The sequence below is a fragment of the Gossypium hirsutum genome, chromosome A02 (assembly GCF_007990345.1).
Source record: "Gossypium hirsutum isolate 1008001.06 chromosome A02, Gossypium_hirsutum_v2.1, whole genome shotgun sequence".
Taxonomy (NCBI): Eukaryota; Viridiplantae; Streptophyta; class Magnoliopsida; order Malvales; family Malvaceae; genus Gossypium; species Gossypium hirsutum.
This window is the reverse complement of record NC_053425.1, coordinates 105,080,342-105,102,322: the sequence shown is the minus strand read 5'-3', so window position 1 is coordinate 105,102,322 and position 21,981 is coordinate 105,080,342. Positions and strand designations below refer to the sequence as shown.

At 32.3% G+C, this 21,981-nt stretch overlaps 3 protein-coding genes across 4 annotated transcripts; 1 reads left to right on the top strand and 2 right to left on the bottom strand.

Annotated features, from left to right (window-relative positions):
- Positions 1-675: 675 nt before the first annotated feature.
- LOC107920908 (telomere repeat-binding factor 2) lies at positions 676-3,690 on the bottom strand. The gene is made up of 7 exons (XM_016850735.2): positions 3,513-3,690; positions 2,660-2,819; positions 2,318-2,529; positions 2,074-2,158; positions 1,714-1,797; positions 1,133-1,476; positions 676-1,035 (listed from the first exon to the last, which is right to left on the bottom strand). Coding segments are annotated over exons 2-7 (876 nt in total). The 5' UTR covers positions 2,810-2,819; positions 3,513-3,690; the 3' UTR covers positions 676-1,034.
- A 1,671-nt stretch (positions 3,691-5,361) lies between these two features.
- LOC107922450 (probable amino-acid acetyltransferase NAGS2, chloroplastic) lies at positions 5,362-13,389 on the bottom strand. 2 transcript variants are annotated; one of them, XM_041080058.1, is made up of 10 exons: positions 12,844-13,389; positions 9,196-9,283; positions 8,798-9,006; positions 8,435-8,586; positions 7,517-7,940; positions 7,325-7,422; positions 6,795-6,906; positions 6,426-6,585; positions 5,969-6,041; positions 5,362-5,762 (listed from the first exon to the last, which is right to left on the bottom strand). In XM_041080058.1, exons 1-10 carry the CDS (start codon positions 13,207-13,209, stop codon positions 5,612-5,614), a joined length of 1,833 nt encoding a protein of 610 aa, XP_040935992.1. In that variant the 5' UTR covers positions 13,210-13,389; the 3' UTR covers positions 5,362-5,611. The 2 variants fall into 2 exon arrangements, with proteins under 2 accessions (XP_040935992.1, XP_040935996.1); XM_041080062.1 differs by lacking the exon at positions 12,844-13,389 and adding an exon at positions 9,372-9,977.
- Positions 13,390-15,776: 2,387 nt separating this feature from the next.
- On the top strand, positions 15,777-19,545 carry LOC107922165 (zinc finger CCCH domain-containing protein 40). The gene is made up of 5 exons (XM_041080049.1): positions 15,777-15,960; positions 16,346-16,516; positions 17,328-17,597; positions 18,173-18,396; positions 18,505-19,545. Exons 2-5 carry the CDS (start codon positions 16,412-16,414, stop codon positions 19,415-19,417), a joined length of 1,512 nt encoding a protein of 503 aa, XP_040935983.1. The 5' UTR covers positions 15,777-15,960; positions 16,346-16,411; the 3' UTR covers positions 19,418-19,545.
- Positions 19,546-21,981: the final 2,436 nt, after the last annotated feature.

The following is a 21,981-nucleotide window of genomic DNA, read 5'->3' as shown; positions in this document are numbered from 1 at the left end:
CATAGTAATCATCAATCTATGCCCATTGTGAGGTACAAGTGGAGCCATCTTAGAGGATTTGCAAATGTAAACTCTAAAGCCATTTCTATGGTGCTTTTGACTAATCAATATCAAAATTTTGCGATGGCTTGGATAGCGGGTACAAAAAAGTTAAAATATGCTATTAAGTACTTTGATAAAAATTGAGATTTAATTTATGTATTTAGAAAATTAAAAAATTCAATTTTTTCTATTTTTTTTATTTAAAAAACTTTCATTATGCTGTGACGTGACAAATAAACATATAAATTGACAAGTTTTAATAGAAACTACTAACAAACTAAAATTTTTAAATTGAAAAAAGTAGAAAGATTGAATTTTTAACTTTAAATCTCAAATTCTATACAAGTACTAGGACCAACAGCATATTTTAACCCAAAAAAAACAACCCCTTGTGTAGTGCTCATTGCAGCGTTCATCAAAAAGGTGTTCTAAAGATGACATGATGACCAAAAGGCTTTGGCCAATGTTTGTTGGGAGATTGGGACCCTCCATCATGGTAATAAAAAATGTTCAAAATTTTCATGTATTTGTGTGTGCGCACATGCATGCATGCATGCTATACCCCAAAGGGAGAGAGAAGGTTATTAAGGGGCCAATAGCCAACAATAACACTACATTGCTTGAACACCAACATGCAAAACTGTAGTTTAATTTATTCAGATGGACTTTCAGAAAAAGAACAGATCATAATCTCAATTATGCCATCACAATGCCATCTCTTTTTCTTTTGCTATATCTATATACCCTCTTTACTTAAAGATAAAAGCTATAGAAACACCAAAAAAAACCCTCTAAGCTTCTCAATGAATGTTCATCGTCCAAAAAGAAGCACGACTTCATGGATTAATCTCACATTTTTATCCTTTACAAGCCTAATATATTTACAGTTTTATAGACATGATGATAGTTTGATATACCAAGCCAGCATGATGTCGAGTGTGATGCGTGGTTTCAGCAGCGAACAAAAGACCAAATGGTGTCTCCTTATACCATCTGCACAAGTTTACAACCAAAATCAAGAAGATAAACAGCAAAAAGAAACCCTGTGTTTCGAGATGTATGAACATTATATATAAGAACAAGGATTTACCAGGTAACGAGCATCCTAGACTTCAAAGCTTTAGCTGCTGCTTTAGCGAAAATTTTTGCTGCTTCAGCTTCAGCTTCGGCGGCATCTGCTTCTCTTGCTGCCTTTTCGGCCTCTGCAATTGCGAATTCTGCCTCTGCAACAGCTCGTGCAGCAGCTGCAGCGGCCTCTTCGGCAGTCATGGTCTTCATTTTGGACAACTCAACATCAACTTGGGTTTTAGTAAGAATGTTGATGGCTTTCTTCTCCGATTTCGAAGAATCCTTCTGCCTTCCTTCCAAAGCAAGCAGAGGAGATCTTGTTTCGGAAATAGTCGAATGCGGTGCAATCCTATACTTATGCTTTACCTATCAACATATACATCATAACAATGAACCAATCCTGTCTTATGAACATTCAAGTTAATCTTCTTTGCAAACACGCCAATAACTTCCACAAGTACATCAGAAAAACCAATATCAAATGCAAAGAACTTTTGACATTTCTGGCATTCATGCTACATCATAGGCTAAAATAATTTATATACATAATGAAGAATAATATTCTACGATAGTGTTACACGAATAATCAAACAGTAGAATTACCTTTGTCAATGTCCCATTTGCTACCAACAGCTTTAGTTTCGTAGCCAAAAGCTTCTTGAGGTTCAGCGGTGCAGCATATTTCTCCTATAATGTGAAAAAACAAACTCAAATTAGCTTCAATGTTTCAGGAAGTCATTTGCGATAGTTTCAGAGATGAGATTTGGATTTTAATGCTCGAAAATAGAATGGACAAGAAATAAGAAGAAACAGAAACCCTAAGTTCCACACTTACTCGGAACGAGACAGAAGGAAAGTTGTTGTCATATATAGCCATTGAAAGAAGCAAAGGCCTTCAGTGGTTTAATCAAATGGGTTATCTTAAAGTAATTAGAATGTGAGCAACCCAAGAAAGAAAAGTACCTCTATGTATAAAGCAATCGAAGCTCTATCGGAACCACCTGGCTCTCTCAAACTAGTGATAGCCTCCAATAAAATATTCTCCAACCTACAAGCATCGAAAGGATATCATTTAAGCAGCATTCATTATGCCCATACAATCAGAATAGTGAGGCTCTCAACACAAAATTGTTTGACCGAGAAGGACCGATCTAAAGCCCTAATCTAAGGCACTTGGTTTAAGGTATAAGAAAATACATAAAAATACCTTGAAACCGGTTTTTTGGGACCAGTTACCCTTGGTGTTCCACTAGAAATGGCAAGGGGCTTAGGATCAACGACTTCTTCAGTCGGAGGTACAGTGATTAGTGCCATGGGGTTATCATCGTGTTTAGCGGCTAACTGATTTCTTTTAAGAGCAAGCTTAGCCTTTTGTCTCGATCCCCATATGGCCGTGGCATTTATATTTCTCCATTTATCCTGGTCATATTAACTATCACATTAATTCACCTCTATGCATGACATAACATTGGCAACCAAAATATGCATAACATTAAAACTTTTGTTGTGATGATGATTGGTGAGTCCTCCTCGAGGCTCAACTACAAACCTTGAGATCCACATTCGAGCGAGACCGCAGGACCGAACTAAACTCGGGATCCGAAAGTATATTGCGCCATTTTCCAGTTCCATGCTTGAGAACTCCTGCCTTGAGGGCAGCTTCTTCTTCTGCTGTCCATTTCTGCTTAGGGGCACCCATCAACAAATTCCTGAAATCCCATCAATACATGAAAATATCAACAATTGGAATTCGAAAAAGATCGAACACTAATACTAATCGATCATATATGCTTTCATGCCTATTCATCAAGTTTGACATTCCTAGACTTTTTTTTTTTTTTGCTGACATGTTCTAAAAAAATTCATCTGAAGCTCCAATTCTCAACCATTCTGATATCTAAATGATGCAAATTTCAGAACTTTACCAATATATATATTTAATGCAATCAAGTTTCAAAATTCTAGTCAAAAAATTTACAAATTCAAGACCAGCTTTAAGCACAAAAAGTTTCAAGTTCCAAATTCTCTTTTAACTCAAATTATACATGAATTTAAACTCAAACCCATCACAGCAGATAATCAGAGGTAGTAAATATACAAGTATAATCATAAATCTTTAATGCCCCATCAAACTACGCAATCAAAATTATATATTTCTGAAATATTTGAAAATATAAAATTCCAATAAAACAACGTTAACAATAACGGGAAAAAAAATAAATCAGATTGATGCATTTTCATCCAAAGGTTAGAATTTAATGAAATTCATCAAAGGATCGATTTTATCTATAAAAATCAAACCCAAAAAAAAAAAAGAACAGAACTTTTACATTAAGCACTGAATTTTAACATATTTAGAGGGGATACTTTTGGAGAAATTTTGATGATTAAAAATGGAGTACCTGATCGGAGAAACGCGGGAAGGGAAGAAGAGATCACGCGCGGAGCATCGGAAATTTTTGTTTTAACGAAAAAAAAAATTATTTCTTACAAAACAAAAGGAGTAACAAAAATAAAATAAAAAACATGTAAGGAGAGATTGGTTTTTATTTTATGTCCGTAAGAATATTTTAATTAAATAGAAATTTTTCTTTTTTTACTTTACTTTATTATTTTATGAGTTATTTAATTTTGCTTATTTGGCTTTCTGAAATCTACTGTGTAGCTGCTACTCTTTTATTTTAGTTTTGACTTTAGCTTACGTGCTTTTCTATAATGTTTTTACTTTTTTCTTTAATTATTTTATTTAAAGTATATATTAATTTTAAAAGGGGTAATATAAATTTTCCCCAATTTAGTAAATAAATTCATTTTGGTCCCTGAATTTAAATTCTGTACAGATTTGATTATGTAACCAATGTTAGTAGAACAAGATTAGATTGATTGGTCAAATTGATTGGACCAAGAATTAATCGATATAAGATATTGAATAATTGAATCAAAAATTGCTTGAAATAAGTAAAGATAAAAATTGGGATAAAAATCAATAGTTAAACATGTTTAATCAATCAAATCGGTTGAATTGGAAACAAGTAATATGATCGATTTAACTATCAATTCAGTTATTAAAATACTGGATGTGATTCTCTAAAACTATATCACGTCATCGCTAGAAATAAACTTTGTTATTCAAACAACATATCATCAAACTTTTATATTTTTAAGTTCAAGACTAAAATAAACTTCGTTGTTTAGTTCAAGTGCTAAAGTGAACCACAAAAAAAATTAAGTACCAGAGTAAACTTAATTACTTGTTCATGAGCCAAAAATATATTACCTCATTTTAAAAAGTTAATAATCTATTTTATATTAAATTTTGATATGTACATTTTGTTATATAAAATCTCCCAGTATAATTATTACCATTAAAATTTTTAAATTTTATAAAAATTATATTTAAAAATATTTTATTAATTTTATTAATTATTTATATTTTTAAAAATATTTATCAATAATAAATTTTAATTAGGAAGGAATTAGAAAATTATTTATTTTAACTTTTTGACCTCCTCATTATAAGTTATGATTATAACTCTCAACTCATAAATAAGAGGATAATGCTCATACCCATATCAATCTAAGACTCAATCGACTTTCATATTTTAATTATTTTTTATTGTGTTCATGTCATATCTAAATTTTTTTATTTCATTAAAAATGATTTAATACATTGACTATTGAGCTACACTTATTTTTTCATTTTTAAAATCTGTTTAGAAGATTCTGTTTTGTATATCTTCGTACTCATAATGTGATAAAAGAAGAAAAAGTTGTAAGAAACCTAGTAACAAAAATATTTTTTAAGAAAAAAAAATTATTCTGAGTTTTCTTTTAAAAACCATAAATATGTAAAGTTAAAAAAATATTTAAAAATAGAAACATATATACATTTATTTTATAAAGTCAAGCTACCATTTTACAGTCCATTAAAAGGAAAAATTGTGAAATAATAAATATAATGATAATTACAAGCAATTTAAACAATTACAATTAAAATTTAAACAATTACAATTAAAATCAAAGGTGTTCACCGTCTTAAGTGTAATTTGAATTTAAGTCACACTAATCGAATTTATTGTTCGGATTTTCTCTGTTATTGTAATTCACCGAAAAAATATTTCTAAAACTAAAATAAATTTTATACAAAACCCAAAGCAGAATAAATCTCAAAAATCTTATAGCTATTAAACCAAGATCTCATTAGCTTATGAAAATTAATTCAATAATAATAATAACAAATTAGAACACTCCTAAAGGAAATTTATTTACCATATTTTGAAGCACTACTACATAATTACAATTCGCCTAAAAAATTATGTCAACTACTACTATTTTTGTGGTAATAATAAAATTACAGTTCGTAACAAAAACCAGATGCATAGAAAATCAAATCCAATCCCTGCTAAACATTTAACTTGGAAGTAAATGGTTTCTCTAAGCCAAATCGGACCAATGAGGTAGCATCGTCTTCTCCGTAGCTCCGGTCCATCGGCTGTAAGCTTTACTTAAATGCTTTATCAGCTGTTATTCCACTTCGATCTGGTATGAGTTTCTTCATGTAATACTTGGATTTACGGGATAGGTTTATCTTTTTCCTCCTTTCTTCCGGTATCATGTTGATCGTACATTCAGTAAAGCCGCGCCTAACAAACCTGTAAAACCGGAAACAAGTATTGGCATGGTTTTATTTGTAGTAACCTGGGTGTAAATAATGGCTGATATACTAAATGAACATTGCACTGTAACTGAAACTCTCTCTCCACGATGCTAGGATGACTAAAAAGTTCGAATTTATCATTAGATGGTGCATGAAAATAATCAAATGTGCTCGAAAATTTATGAATAAGAAAATACAAACCAGTCAGCAGTGCGAGTTGTCAACAAGAAAAGCATATCCAATCCGAGAGAGGATGCCTTCTTCTCGACGTAATCTGCAAATATATTATTGATATTAAAAAGTAAGTATTATCATTAGGAATCATATGGTTTGTAGACCAAAACAAATATCCCGTAGTAGTATCACAACGCAGGGATGATCATAAAAACAAAAGCCAGTCAGATCAAATCGAGCATCATTCTATGGTTAGGCCATGGGAACTGGACTTATCAGAAAATGCTTTATATGCAGTCTAGTACAGCTAAAAGACGTGTGCCTTTCTTAATTATTCTTCTGAAATGGGAAAAGATGCTTCCATCAAATATGAAATCACAAGTTCGAGCATTGCATCTCTTTCAACTACACCAGAATAAGTAGCAGAGTATGACCGTGTCAAACATAGCGCAAACAGTGAAGTTATAGATGTTCAACAACGTACCGAGCAATTTATCTCCTTGTCCTTGTCCTCGACAGTCAGGAGAAACTGCAATACAAGCAACTTCTCCACACTTTTCCTTGAAGAATGGAAAAAGAGCAGCACAAGCAATGATTTGACCTTCCCTTTCCATAACAACAAATGAATCTAGGGCCTTAAGTAGCTGTGCGAATAAAAAGGAGACAAGAATTTAATTTTCAGATTCTACCTGGCTCTGACTCAAAAGAATGAAAGCATTTTTCACCTTCCATTTTGTTTTTCTTTTGGTGAGATTTGAAACAAAAGCTAATTTTACAACAGGCACCTCATTGAAAAAGTATACACATAAAAGAGATCGAGATTGATCAAACAAAAGTCTAAAATAGTATAGACCTCTTCATCACTCCTGCGAACCAATGTGCCAGACTCTTCTAAAGGTTGTATGATTTGCCTGATTCCAGCAAGATCAGTCACCATAGCCATCCTAGCCCCTTCATATAGATCACTAAATAACAAGTAAAACTGAAGTCAGGGAATTGAATGCAAAATAGCTTAATGACTTGCTAAATCTTGCAGTGGTATTTCATAAAAACTAATAAATATCGGCCAGATTGAGTTAATCTGAGATCCCTCATCCTATTAAGACCATGAAAGTTGGAAAAGAATTTGTGGTAATAATATAAGGTCCTCTAAAGTATCACCCAAATTCACCTATAAGCACTTGTACTTGGTAGCATATAACATATATTTTAGATTTAAAACTCCACCTGAGTGGCAGAGCCCATTGAAACATCGGAATAGGTTACTAGTCATGGAAAGACTGAGAATGCGTAGGGAATTAACCATGTGTTGTACTTCATGCCTATCAGCAAATATCCATTTTCCCATAATTCTAAGCTAAGTTCACTGTAAATATTAGATACCTAGCCACCATTGTCCCCATTCCATCTCTTTTGAACAATTCCAATAATAAGACCCCACCGATAGTGCCATCTAACAAATGAACTCTTTGTACGCCACCCTGACAATCAAGCAGAAAATACAATTGGCTTATTGTTTTCGCTTGGGAAAGCATCTAAATATGCTAAGCTGGAAGACAAGCTATTAGAACTTACCCTGCAGACAAAGGCTGCGGCAGCCAACTCTGAAAGGTAACCATTATCTCGACTTAGCCGCTCCTGACCTCCGATGGCAAAGCCCTGTTCTCCAGACCATAGTCCATTCCCATTATCAAAACCAACACCATTCTGAAAGGTTGGATTACGTATACTATTAAGAGCCTTCCCATTTTGCAAAGAGTGAACAACTGAACTAGTATCATCATGTCCAATGCAAGTGAGATCTTCTTCACCAACAGCTTTAACATATTTAGCAGCTATCTCACTCTGTTTGACCCGTTGACGGATCAACATATCTGCTTCTTGAAGAGGCAAGAAACTAATAAGGCGTCCATTCTCATCCAAAATAGGGCCATCTATAATGCAAATAAGTTTATCTGCTCCAAGAGCTAATGCACAAGCCGTGGCAACTTCATATGTGCTGAAATTTAGGAAAACATAAAGCATTACCAATCAGGTTCTAAATCATTGGCAAGTAAAAATAAAACTTCTAGGCTGGTCCAAGATACACCATAAAGCAAACAAACTAGCTTTTAAGATCAAAAAATGCTAACACGAAGTAATAAAGGTATATTCAACACCTAAAGAGATTGCAACTTCGGGAGTTGGGTTCCCCCTCCCCCCACTAAATCCTTTTGATTGACATCTTCATAATCCTACAAAAACACAAACTAGGGCACCAAACTTATAATCCCTCTGTATCTGAGAAAAAACTACTTAGGACTTACAGAAAGAAATAGTAAAATGTAAAAGCTTGCTTTTTGGAACGCTGATGACTGCTACTACTAAACTATTTGAATTGCAGAATATGTTAAAATGGCTGGTTTAGGGTGACAACTCAAGGAATTTTTACTTCACAGGAAAATAGATCAGTGCAAGCTGCAACCAAATATCATTAAAAGTTACACAGCATACTTGCAATTCAAAACTTCACCAGAGCTCGAATACCCCAGGTTGCTTAATATTACTATACATCCACCATCAAGCCTCTCACGCAATCGAGCAACATCTACTTTCTTTACTTCACCAGTTGCTCCATAATCAACACCTTCAACAACTCCCCTTCTCTGCAAAAGTGTTTTAAAAGAGGCAATATCATAACATGTTTAATAGCAGAGCCAACACCAAAAACATGCTTCTGCAGGCTACCCATCACTATATGTATCCCCACTCAATCAATTTGCAAGGGCTTAGCCATCGTCTCAATCGGAATAACATCGATGCACATAAATCCACAACCCAAATCAAACATTATTTTCAAAACAGAAACATTCTAACCTTAGCTGCAAGGAAGTTACCGCTAGCAACACTGACACCAACTTCATGCCAACGGCTACTATCACCATGCCGACGAACATTACATATAGAAGGTCCAGGAGAAAGTTTTGCTTCTATCATTAAACGGATCCCTCCTGCCGCTTCCGTAGCAGCAGCAAGAGATTCCGAGTCCGTTATTCTATATCTACCATAATACTTTGGTTCATGCCCTGCATGATTTTCAAGGCTCATTTAAGTATCACTACTCTATTTATAGTAAAAGAGAGACAAACACTGAATTATCAACTAAAACATGAGATAAAATTAAACTCAAGTAATAAACTAACTGCTACAATTATCATGAGAACAAAGTGAAATAAGAGGAACATGAAACAATGCCGTTTTCTTGTGTAGCTCACCTCTCTCAGCCAAAAGCTTGTCGATTTGAACGTGAGTTCCCGGAACAATAACAAATTTGATCCCAAGGTGATGCAAAAACGCAATATCCTGCAAATTTATATAAAAAGAAAAAGAAAAAAAGTTAAAGCCTTGATCATAAAAAACCTAAAAGCTTTTACGAATTTATTAATTTTGCCTTTAAAATGGTGTCTAAAAAGGGGGAAGCAACGATTTCGCCGGAAATTATAACAACGAAAGTGCCGCCACGGTGAGCCCAGAGGTAAGGCCAAGCCTCACGGAACCACCGCACGAACTGCTTATCGTCGACGGAGCTGTAAGTTTCGTCCACGCCATCATCGTTTTCAGTAATCACATTGCGCTTAACCGAATCACCTCTCTTGGACCCGGGTTCCGGTTTAAGGTAATGAGACCGGAACTTCGATTCCGGTCTGAGCCTTACGATGTCGGTTTGGAAAGCGTGGCGGGATGAAAAAGGTTTGGTTCGACCGGGAAGAAAGCGAGGAAGGCGAGCCGTTGAACATGAGGCGGCCATTGTGGGTGGCGGCCCTCAATAGCTTGTTTTAACGTAGCAGTGAACCTTTTTTTTTTTTAACTTAAAAGCAAAATATGAAAAAATAAGGAAAAATATCATGAAACGTGGATTGTGGGGCCTGGGGATGAATTTTGGAGTAATTAAATTATTCAATACGAAAAAGCGTGGAGAAAGAATTCGACTTTACCTTTTGATCTTTACATTTTAGGTTAAAATATGCGGTTAGTCTCTATACTTCAACAAAATTTTAGATTTAGTCCTTTTAGTTAAAAAATTAAATATTTAACTTTTTTTATTTATTTAAAAGAATGCATAATCCCTTACTTAGCTCTTCAGCTTTCTTTTAAAAAATTTATTGTGGTTATTCATTTAATTTTCATTTCTTTTAGCTCTTGATTTTATATTGTTTGTGAAATCACCCAAAAAATTTTTGATATTTATTAATTTTGTTAACGTGACATACGCATGAATGCCACATCAACAATTAATTAATATTTTAAGATTCAAAAAATTTTAAAAAGTATGAAAATTATAAAAAAAAATTAATATGTTTAATTTTTTTTAGAAAAATTAATTAATTGTTAATGTGACATACATGTGAATTGTCATGTGTATGTCATGTCAGTAAATTTTTTGATTTGACAAACAATACAAATTCAATAGTTAAGAGAGGCAAAATTTAAATTAAAGGTTAAAATGATTTTTTTGTAAAGTTAGAGGGTCAAATAAAATCATTACACCTTAAATGAATAAATTTTTAATTATTTATTAATTAAATTAATGTCTAATACTAGCTTGATCAATTACTTAAAGCTTTAAAAGATCAAAAATTAATTTTCTTCTTTATTTATATGATTAAAATATACCATAATTCTCGATACTTTTCAAAACATTGAAATTTGGCCAAATTTAGTTATTTTACTTTTCAAATTTTAAAATTTAGGTTCAACTATTAACTCTATTTTTTTGTTAAATTTTCTGTGTAATATTTTGAAATTAAAAAAAAACTCACTTGATAACCATGTAACTAAAAAAAGACATTGCAATTAACTTGAATTTAACAAAAAAAAAAAGAGTTAATACTTAAACTTGAAAATTGAAATTTAGACAGTAAAAACTAAATTCTTAAAAATAAAAGTATGAAGGTAAATTCTCAAAAAGTACAGTGACTTATGATAGACTTTAACCTATTTATATATATTAAATTATTTTCTATAATTTTTTTAATATTATTATAAATTTTTTATATAATATTTAAAATTATTCATAACTCTTCCTTAATCTCTTAAATAAAAAATAAAGAATTTTAATATATTTGAACTCATCTTATTTTATACTAACAATAATATCAATACCAATCAAACTAAAATTTATTCAGATATTTTCGATAATTTTTAATATTAATAACTTTTCACACTTCCATACGAAACCTTTGTGATGGTTGAAGGGACATGTAATATTATTATAATTCAAGTGAGCCCCCCATATCAACTCGTGACATATTCCCATCTCGTCCGTAAGCCGACAATCTGACTACGGTCGAAAACCATTTCATTGTTGCTTACGTGGAAAGTATTTCAAAGGACAACAGAAAAAAAACGAGGTATAACTAAAATAAAATAATTAATTTCAGTTGACGTCCTTAAATTCGATAAAAATACCTCTCCGGTTCGTCTAAATTTTAAAACTGAATAAATTGATCTCTTTAAATAAAATTAATTTCAAAAGTGAGCAATTAAAGATAATTAATTATAACGTTAATATTTTTCATCAATTGCATATGATCTTAATTAGTATAATAATAAATTTAGCATTCAAAGTTTACATATTTTATCAATTTGATCCTAATTTAACAAAGTTAGGACTCACAACATTTGTGTAAATATTGAGTCTGAATTTGTTAAATTTTTTAGAATTAAAACCAAAATGACAAAATATGTAAACATCAAAGGCTAAATTAGTTACTATACCAATAAAAATTATATACAATTAATGAAAGAAATTAACATTGTGATTAATTATACTTAGTTGCTCACTTTTAAAATTGACAAGAATTAAATTGCTCTAATTTTTTTGAGAGAGATCAATTTGCTCAATTTCGAAATTGAGAAGAACTGAATAGATCTTTTTACCTTCAGTATCATATCAATCAAGCCCTTAAATGCTAGTTTAGATATAATGTAGAACATATTTAAAGCACATGAATTTTCTCAGAAAAAAAATACATGGATACGTGGATTAAATTTTAAACATGTGTATATTTACTAACAAAACTAAGGTGAAGTAATGAATTTTGTTTAAGATGTGAAGATAAACTTATAAAAATTTTGGTTGAAAAACCTAGAAATTTTTTTTTTATTAAAGGCGCTTAAAGTGAATTTATAAATCATTGAAAGGGAACAAAGATACAATATTTGGCTAAAAAAAACATAAATTTGAATGTTTTAATTTTGGAAAGGGATTAAAAAGTAATTTTCTCATTAAATCTAAGCTAACATTTAACACTCGAACACTAAATTAAAAAAAAGGACCTAATTGATATTTTGATATTTAATTAGAACAATTTAAAATTTTAGAACCAATTTACAATGTAGACTATAGTTTGAGAATGTTAATTGGAATTAACCCAAAATGAAATAAAATCATTATCCACCACAAGTTTGTGATTAGATTTGCCAATAGCGAGTTCTCTCTCATATGTTACCAAATTTAAATTAACATATTTAAAAAATGAATATCTTATTTATTTTTTAATATTTTTAAGGATGCAGAATATTATTTTAACTTAAACAACCAAAAATATACTGAAAATACTAAATAAATCATCCTATGTAGATAAAAAGTAAGTTAGTCTTTCTTTTAAAAATATTATCTAGTTTGACAGTTAAAAATTAATTATTATATACCAATATGAGATATACAAAATATATCAGATATTACTGTTTAGTTATTTCATCAACCATATCAAATTTTAATAATAGAAATAAATAAAATTATTAATAGAAAATATTAATTTACTCATTTATTAGATTAATTTTTTTTAATAAAATAGCAGAAAACTACTAACCAAGATATATTTACCCAATATTTTAGAAAAGGAAAGAAATTGAGATACCTTGAGAATGGCATCCAAGTAAGAACTAGCGACAATTTCAGCTGACAAGAGCAACACAAATGTGCTCCCTCGGTGCAAATAAACATACGACTGAGCCTCCCTCAACGCCGCCACGAACCGCCGGTCTTCCTCGGCCACATCATAAACCTTCTCCAAGCTGCAGCAGCAGCAGCAGACATTGATGGTTTTCGCTTCACCATTAACAACCGATCTCGATAACATCCCTTGAAAACCTTGGTTAAAGAACATACTCCTTTTGAACCTTACGAAACCCTTAAAACCCTGTTTATTACAACATGAACTGCAAACTCCTTGTCGGGAATTCCATGGTTGATGATGAGGGTTTGATTTAGCTGCTGTCGCCATCGTTGAACCAGGAAAAAAAAACAGAAAACGCGGCTAAACGGTGTGAAGAGGTGGGTGGCTGGATAGTGAAAGAGAAGGCTTTGAACCAAAAAAAAAAAAATTATAAAAGAGAGACAAAAATAAAAACAAAAACAAGCAAACCGACCTGGGAATCTAAGCCCACACTTGTTCTGAGTTCATGTAATAATAATACATGGTGGCCCCCATGGCCATGGATGCCGTTTATTTTCTTTATTTATTTTCGTCCATGACTTAATTTTTTAGCCTCATTATTTTGGGAATTTTTTTAGACTTTATTTTTTTAGAATTATTAAAGTTAATGGATGCAAAGGCGAATCTGTGGTAGAAAATTATTATTTAGGTTTTTAAATTTTTTAAAATTTTAAATTAATAAAAATAAAATTATAAAAAATTAATTTAATTTTTTAAAATTATAAATATATAAATTATAAAAAAATAAAATTTTAATATATCCCTAAAAAAAACTTTTCAGGCTTCGCTTGAATGAATTTTTTTTAATTTGTTTACTATTTTTTTGATAACAAAATAATTGAGTATAATATTCTCATCATTAAAAGAATATTCTCATCATAGTAGAATTACTATGTTTATAAAAAAATATATTTATTAAAAATTAAATAAAATTTTAATTGAAATGATAACATTAAACTTTTATAATATAATAGATTTCATTCTTATTTTATATTTGTTATTTATTTATTTTATATAAAAATAACAAAAAATTTATAATATAATTTATTTTATAAAACATAATCAAAATTAAATTAATGCTCAATCAATAGTTTAATATATAATATAAATTCAATTACAACTAAAATTGTTCACGGGGTTCGTCCGAAAAGTGGAAGGATTTGGATAAAAATATAGGCTCGAAAAATGGACTTAGACAAAAAATAAAGTTCCTTTAGAAAACGGGTTCGGCCTCATGTAAGGTCTTTTTGCCTGGCCCTAGTCTGAATTTGCCAAAAAAAAAACTTTTGTTTTCTTATTGCTTTCTCACTGTTTTGTTATCATTTCAGTATTATGTTGCTACTATTTTGTTATTATTATTTGGATATTGTATAATTCTTTTTTTATTGTTAATTTTGCTACTATTTTAGAGGTATTTGCTTGTTAAGTTGCACCTATATTAGTGTTATTTAACTATATATATATTTTTAAATTTATTGAGAAACAATGTTTTTAGTGTTTTTGATGTATTATATTTTAATATATGTATAAATCCTTCATCTTTAGCATTTTCTGCAATCAAGACGAAGGAAATTTTTTAGAAACATTGATTTTTATTTTAAAATTTATATTTTCTTCTTTTGCTTGAGTTATGGTGAATATGAGGGATTTAGGGTTCAAAGACATCCTTTTAAAGAAGAAGTTCCCTTCTCGCCTCTTAGACAATTCGTGTGACTAAAGGAAATCAACGGCCCAAATATGAACAAACGAAAATGGTTCAATTTTCAATGACTAGATACGCACACATGAGAATTACTCACAAACGTGCCCAGTAAGTTGCATTTAATGTTGATATGATGGACTTAAGGAGTGCCACTTTATGACACCTCTTAAGCCCATTTTAGGGGGGCGTAGATTGTTATATGTCAATAGGTTGAGACCCGAACCCTAAAAAAAATCCTAGTCTCCCATCCATGACCTGACCACGAGAGGACAATAAGGCGAACTAGATCGTAAAGCAAGGCAACCCAGCTCGTCGGAACCTTGCGCTAATTTATAGTGCAAAATCGTAGGTACAACTCGCAAGATAAGGTTACGGACCTAGCTCGTGAGGACTTAGGGAAGGTCACAATCTCACCTCATATGTACCCAAGGAACTCGTAGGAAGTGTCACGTGCTCCACAGGCCACCCAAGTACGCATCCAATAGGTACATAGCTCGCTTTGAACGCCAGTCTCAGAACAGAAAGGACTGCGTGCTCTGTAGACACATGCCCAACAAACCTAGAGCTCGCAAAGAATGTCAATAATGGAGGCAGCAAAGTTAAGACAAAATAATAAGGTCCTATCATGAGTTGTAATGGTAATAGTAACAACATATATAAATACTTGTATATTCATATCAATAAGACACAGGCAAAATATTACTCAACACATTCATATATGTTTTATTATTTATATAGACTAATCATTTTAGGGTTCATTGTTGTTTCTTGTAACAATATTGTTTTCAAAATTTAAATATGAGTTCTTCTATTGAAAGTACTTAAATAATTTTTTAATATGATAAATAAAATCTAATTGTTTACAACTTTATGGGAAGTAGTTAAGCTCAGACTTGGATTTTTAAATTCGAAAAGAAGATGAACTAAATTTCTAGAAATAAAAATATAAGGACTAAATTTCAAATGTACTAAGAGTTAGGGACTTGAAGCACATTTTAACCTAAAATCTATGCATTTGGGGCTTTCTTTAGCGGCTTAATCATTGGGCTTAGCATGACACAAGTAAAGCAGAAGGCGGTGAGATACTTGGGCTTTGTCAGGGCCCATTCCGAGTCCAAACACGAAATCTTTGAAAGAAATTAAAAAAAAAACCGCTAATAAAATAGAAAAAGAAAAATCAAGTGCGTAAAGGAATCCTTATCCCTCCCTCCCTCGCGGCGGCCCTGCGAGAGCTCTCTCGGTTCTACTCTCCGATCTCTTTTACCGTTGACTGTTAATCGCCAGCGTGCAGTCGCAACCGGCGGTTCTACTAGTCCACCTTATCGATAGCGGTTCAGGTACTTTCTAGACTTTCAATTTCAACTTTTGATGTCCTTTTAAACATTTGTCATTTTCTTTTGTGATTTTCTTGTTCTATCTGGTGTTTATATGATTTTAGTTTGATCAGTTGAGTAGGAAAGACGAGAAAAAATGAAATTACAAATTTGAAACTCTTTCCAAATAGTTTGATGCGTGAAATTATCGTTTATTTGAGTCGGTAGGGTTTATAGCAATTGAATGAAAAAAAAAATTAAAATGTTCTAATGATAAATACTATGTTAAATAAGAAAGATCTGCTAAAGGTTCACGTATTTATGTTTTGTGTTTCTATAATTGTATTTATGTTAAATCAGATTTTGATATGGTGTTCTTGTGTTTGTCTCTTATATTCACTTGCGGTAGGAATAAAGGAAATAGAGTGCAAATTAAAGGCTCTGAATAGCTACACGAGCTTGTGTGAAGTATTCGATGGCACACCGATTGTTAAGAGATCATGAGGCGGACGGCTGGGAACGCTCTGATTTTCCTATCATTTGCGAGTCATGCCTTGGTGACAATCCATATGTCCGAATGGTATTAATCATTATCTCTTTAATACTCTCTCTCACTCACTCTAGAGGCCAGCCCCTATTTATGGATCTGAAATTGTATTTTTTATATGGGAACTGTAAAGTCAAGTTTTCTGTAACTAAATCAATATGGTTTCTGTCTTTGTTTATATTTTTGGCTGTGCTTTTAGTCATATATCTATATACGTTAACCATCATGTTTGTGGATGTGAGCAGAGTTGTGAAATATGGCAATACTTTCTATAACATGGTCGAGCCTCTCTTTTTTGGAGGTGAAAATGTAGAATAAGTAAATCAAAATACAGTTGGAAGGACATTTTCATGTAGACATGGATTATCAAGTTTGAGTCTAAGGCTTGTTCTTTGACTGTGCTTGTCTCTCTACTCTTGCAACTTTCTAATAATGAGAAGATCTACTAGACTTATTATATTCTTTATTCCTACATTTTTTTATGCTTCCAGTTCTATGACTTCTATAACCTTAGCTAAACTTGAGATAAGATTCTTCAAAATGGATTTTCTGTATGCAAAACAACATGTACACTGGCATATAGGTATTAATGGTAATACTAATGGGACATATTTGAAAATTTTCTAACCTTTTGTATTTTCTCTGTTACAATGGATGAGATAATAACACAAATCAGCATCTAAATAAGCAGCAAGAAGGGATTATGATATATTAAGTCTGTTAGACTATGGTTCTAAACCTATAGATTCACCGTGGTATTCATAGTACAAAATATCCTTTTGTTTCTTCAATAATAAAAATTTCTGTGTTTACTCTTATGGGCTTCTTTACACTTTGACTACAGACTAAAGCTGATTATGATAAGGAGTGCAAGATTTGTACACGGCCATTTACAGTCTTTAGGTGGAGACCTGGTCGTGATGCAAGGTATAAGAAAACTGAGGTTTGTCAGACTTGCAGTAAGTTGAAAAATGTGTGTCAAGTCTGCCTTTTAGATCTTGAATATGGATTGCCAGTTCAAGTTCGGGATACTGCTCTAAGTATAAACTCCAATGATGCCATTCCAAAGAGTGATGTCAATAGAGAGTATTTCGCCGAGGAGCATGACAGGAGGGTATGTAGCTTCATGCTTAACAGTTATCTTTTAGCATCATTTTATGAAGAAATTAAAGGTGTCGTATGAAAATTTTCAAGCAACATCCTGGTAAACTGTTTACTTTTTAGAATATAGTCATTATTACTGTCATTGCAGTTGCTGAATCATGTGGACTTGGCATTACATACTTGCTATAACGACACTTTGCATTTCTGTCATATACATGCGAAGTACACAAGTGCATCTTACATTTTTTTTCAGTTGATATGATATCCCTATCTCTCCTCCATTTCCTCTTAGTAGCCAGAGTTTAGGTCATGCGAGGCTTTGAGTTTGGGGTATTCACTGCTTTTTGGGTTCATGGATTTTCAGTTTTACTTACTAATTACTATCACATGTTACGAGAATAAATTTGTTATGATGTTTATAACAAGATGTTACAGCTTTTCTTCATTTTTTTGTTGATTCGTAATCTTCTATATAAGTTGATGGTTTTAAGTGTGCCTAATTTATTTGTTTTAGATGGCTATGATTTCTTATTTTCTATTTTTGTTCACTCTTTATCCTTAGTTAAATATATTTGTGGCTTGCAGGCGAGAGCTGGTCTAGATTACGAATCCTCATATGGCAAGGTACGTCCAAACGACACTATTCTGAAGCTTCAGAGAACAACACCTTACTACAAGAGAAACCGAGCACATATTTGCAGTTTCTATGTGCGGGGTGAATGTACAAGAGGTGCTGAGTGCCCTTATAGGCATGAGATGCCGGAAGCTGGGGAGTTGTCCCAGCAAAATATAAAAGACCGTTACTATGGGTAAGCTCGGTTTTGATTTTTGTTTTTATTTTTATATTTTGCTAGTGATAAAAATTTTAATATTGCGAATGACTGTTTGTCTCTATTTCCTCCCCTAAATATTTGCAGGGTGAATGATCCAGTGGCACTAAAGCTACTTAACAAGGCTGGTGAAATGCCTTCTTTGGAAGCGCCTGAGGATGAAAGCATTAAAACCCTTTATGTGGGAGGGCTGGATAAAAGGATCACCGAGCAAGATTTAAGGGATAACTTTTATGCACATGGTGAAATCGAATCGATAAAGATGGTCCTTGACAAGGCATGCGCCTTTGTTACATACACAACCAGAGAAGGAGCTGAGAAGGCTGCAGAAGAGCTTTCTAGCAAGCTAGTCATAAAGGGTCTTAGGCTGAAGCTAATGTGGGGTAAGCCCCAAGCTCCAAGGCCTGAGTCAGAAACCTCCGATGGATCCAGGCAGCAAGCAGCAGTGGCTCATAGCGGAATGTTGCCCCGGGCAGTAATATCTCAGCAGCAGAATCAATTCCAGCCATCTGGACCTGGCATGCACGACCAACCACCACCTATGCAGTACTTTAATATCCCACCTCCACCTCAGATAGATAGAGCCTACTATCCATCAATGGACCCTCAAAGAATGGGTGCTCTGGTTCCGTCTAAGGATGGGGAGAACAAACCTGGGTCAGATAAACAACAAGCACAACACTATTCTTACCAAGGTATGCCGCCGCCTCCACCTGGACAATATCCTCATCAACATTATCCGCCATACAGGTACATGCAACCAATGCCACCTTATCAACAGTATCCACCATACCATTCAGCAATGCCTCCACCTCGAGGCCCACCTCAACATTATCAACACTCTGGACCATCAAGACCTCCACCACCTGTGAGTGGACCAGCTTCAACAAGCGTGCAACCACCACCAGCATCTACTTCATCAGGTTCTGCCCCGCCACCACCACCACCACCACCAGTGCCCGTCCCATCTGCTGCTGCATCTGGATCTTCTCAGCAATGAAGGTTTTCCCGTACTGTTTGTTTTTGATAATGTAAGCATAAAACTTTTTAACCCTCGAAACAACTATTTGTTTTTTTTTCGCATTCAAAAACACATCTTTTGCTTTATAAGTACTTTTTTGTTAGTAATTTTGTGAATTGTTGTTGACAAAACAATTTGTTCCTAATCGTTAGAGAAAGTTGGTTAAATTCATAAGGTTAAAATATTTCATAGGTTAATACACTTTTCATAAATTTGGAGTTTAATTATTATATTTTTTTATTTTCAAGAATTTAATATTTTTATTTCTTAAAATTTTAAAAGTCAGGTCAAATTCTAATAAACTTAGATTTAACAAAAACTATTTTAACAAATCTTAAGAAAAAGAGACTAAAATTTTAAATATAAAAGTACATAAATTAAAATTAAAATTTATAAAAAACTTATCACATATTTTAAGCAATTCATAATCCCATCGTTATCCAGCATTAAGCATGTGAATAAATGGGTGTCGGTTTCAATTTCCTCCAAACAAATGGAGGCTTCAAAGGTACTGCTTTCCTTTGCAAAACCATTAAATAATTTATGGTTCGTTCATGTATCTTACAGCAAAAGAAAGCTTAAACCTGAAGAAATTCAGTTAGGAAATACCTATCATGATGGACTCTCATATCTGAGAGCCCTACAAAATGCACAATGAAGCAATGCAAGCCACACGTGGTAATCAACAATAAACACCACATTGTCGGATGTTCATAATTGTTAATATTTAAGAAATCAAATCTTCCTACCCAAATTTATTAAAAATAATGAATTTAACATTTATAAAATATTTAATTCGGGATAGTAATGGAATGGTGAAAAATGGATGTTGTAAAATCCATTACTGCTTTGCAATTTGACACTTGACATGTTTTGTGTTAATATTCTATTTGTTTTATTGTATATAAGTAATTTTACCCTTTTACAAATAAAACGAGATAAGACAAGCTATTACCATAAAAACAAAAATTCTAATTCTTGAATAATAATGAAAATAATGAAAAGCAATTAATATCTTTAAATAATTATTGGGAAAATCGTGTGGACATTACAACCCACCAAATCAAATCTTAAATATCGTAGTTCGTAATGAGAGGTGAAAGCAAAATCAGCCAAAAATGCAAACCCCAAGAAAAATTTTGGTGTCCACAAAGCATCCATTAAAGGGGAGAATGTAACCTAAAGCTGGGAAAAGCCAAGTTTTATGATTGCTCAATTATTTAAACTTTCAAACATTACATATTTAAACCCCAAAAATATAAAATTTTATTATTACCATTTTTTACATTTGCAAAAAGGTCATTTAAGTGGAGACACCACTATAATATGTTGGAACCCTTCTTCTGTAATTTTTTTTAATAATGGGTAAACTATATTAACAATAATCCAACTATAAAAGATTATAAAATTTATTAGTAAATTTTTTTGGCCACCCAATTATCTTGAATTTTTGGGGTTTTCATATTTATATTAGCGAGTTGTAGAAAAAAATAATTGAATAATTAAGTGATTATTTTGTAACTTTTTATAGTTGGGTGACTGAAAAAGAAAAAAATAATTGGATGACTATTAATATAGTTTATCCTTTAGTAGTTGTGGAAAAAAAATAAAAATTAAGAATTACTAGAAAGTTGTATACTTAGATAGAATAATTTTGATAAAGTCAATTTAAATTTTTGGGGTCGGGTCCTTTAGAATTCTAATATTTTAGAACTGAAGTTATTTTTGGTTTGGATTAAATTCAAGTTCAATTAAATGGATCCGAACTATTAACATTCATGATTGATTTTAAGTTGAATTGAATTTTAAGTCGAATTTACATGATAAGTGGCAACTAAAGCAAGAACACATTGATTGTATCCGCGTGAAAAATGTTTGTTTGCAATGAAAATTAGACGGTCCCCTCCACTATTCTTTATTCAATTTGAGTCCTCCAAATTCTTTGAAAGCTATACTTTGTAATATAGATGGAGGGTCCTTCTCAGAGGGTTTTCAAAGGAACTTCTACCTTAAGCCTCCTCATGGTTGGAACAATCAATCATTTTATGGGGTTGGTGATAAAGCTTTATCATTGCTTCGTAAGAGGAATTTAGCCTCACGTTTTCTCTTAAACATCATATTTAACGGGTTTACACAATTTGCCGAAGATATATTGAGAAAGAATCTTAATGATACCCATCAATTCATTATATCTAGCAAACCCCTTGTCTAGTCCATTTAGGTCGACCCTAATAATGCTTTATGCTAACATCCGTCTTCCAATGACATTTATGCCCGATGGTTGGGACCTCCCTTGCTCTAGCAATACTCCTTCAACACAAGGGCAAAGAGACACAAGAACACAAACAACCTTACTCTGCCAAAACTCCTTTCCACAATCTTCTAAGAATGCCCAAATATAATGTTTCTTTGCACTTTTCTATGAACCACCCTCATCCTAATGACTCTTTACACCCTTACGATGTGAACCGCTATAACAAATAACCTGTAGTTTATATCGTAACAAAACCATAAACCTAACAAGCAAAATTTGATACAATTGC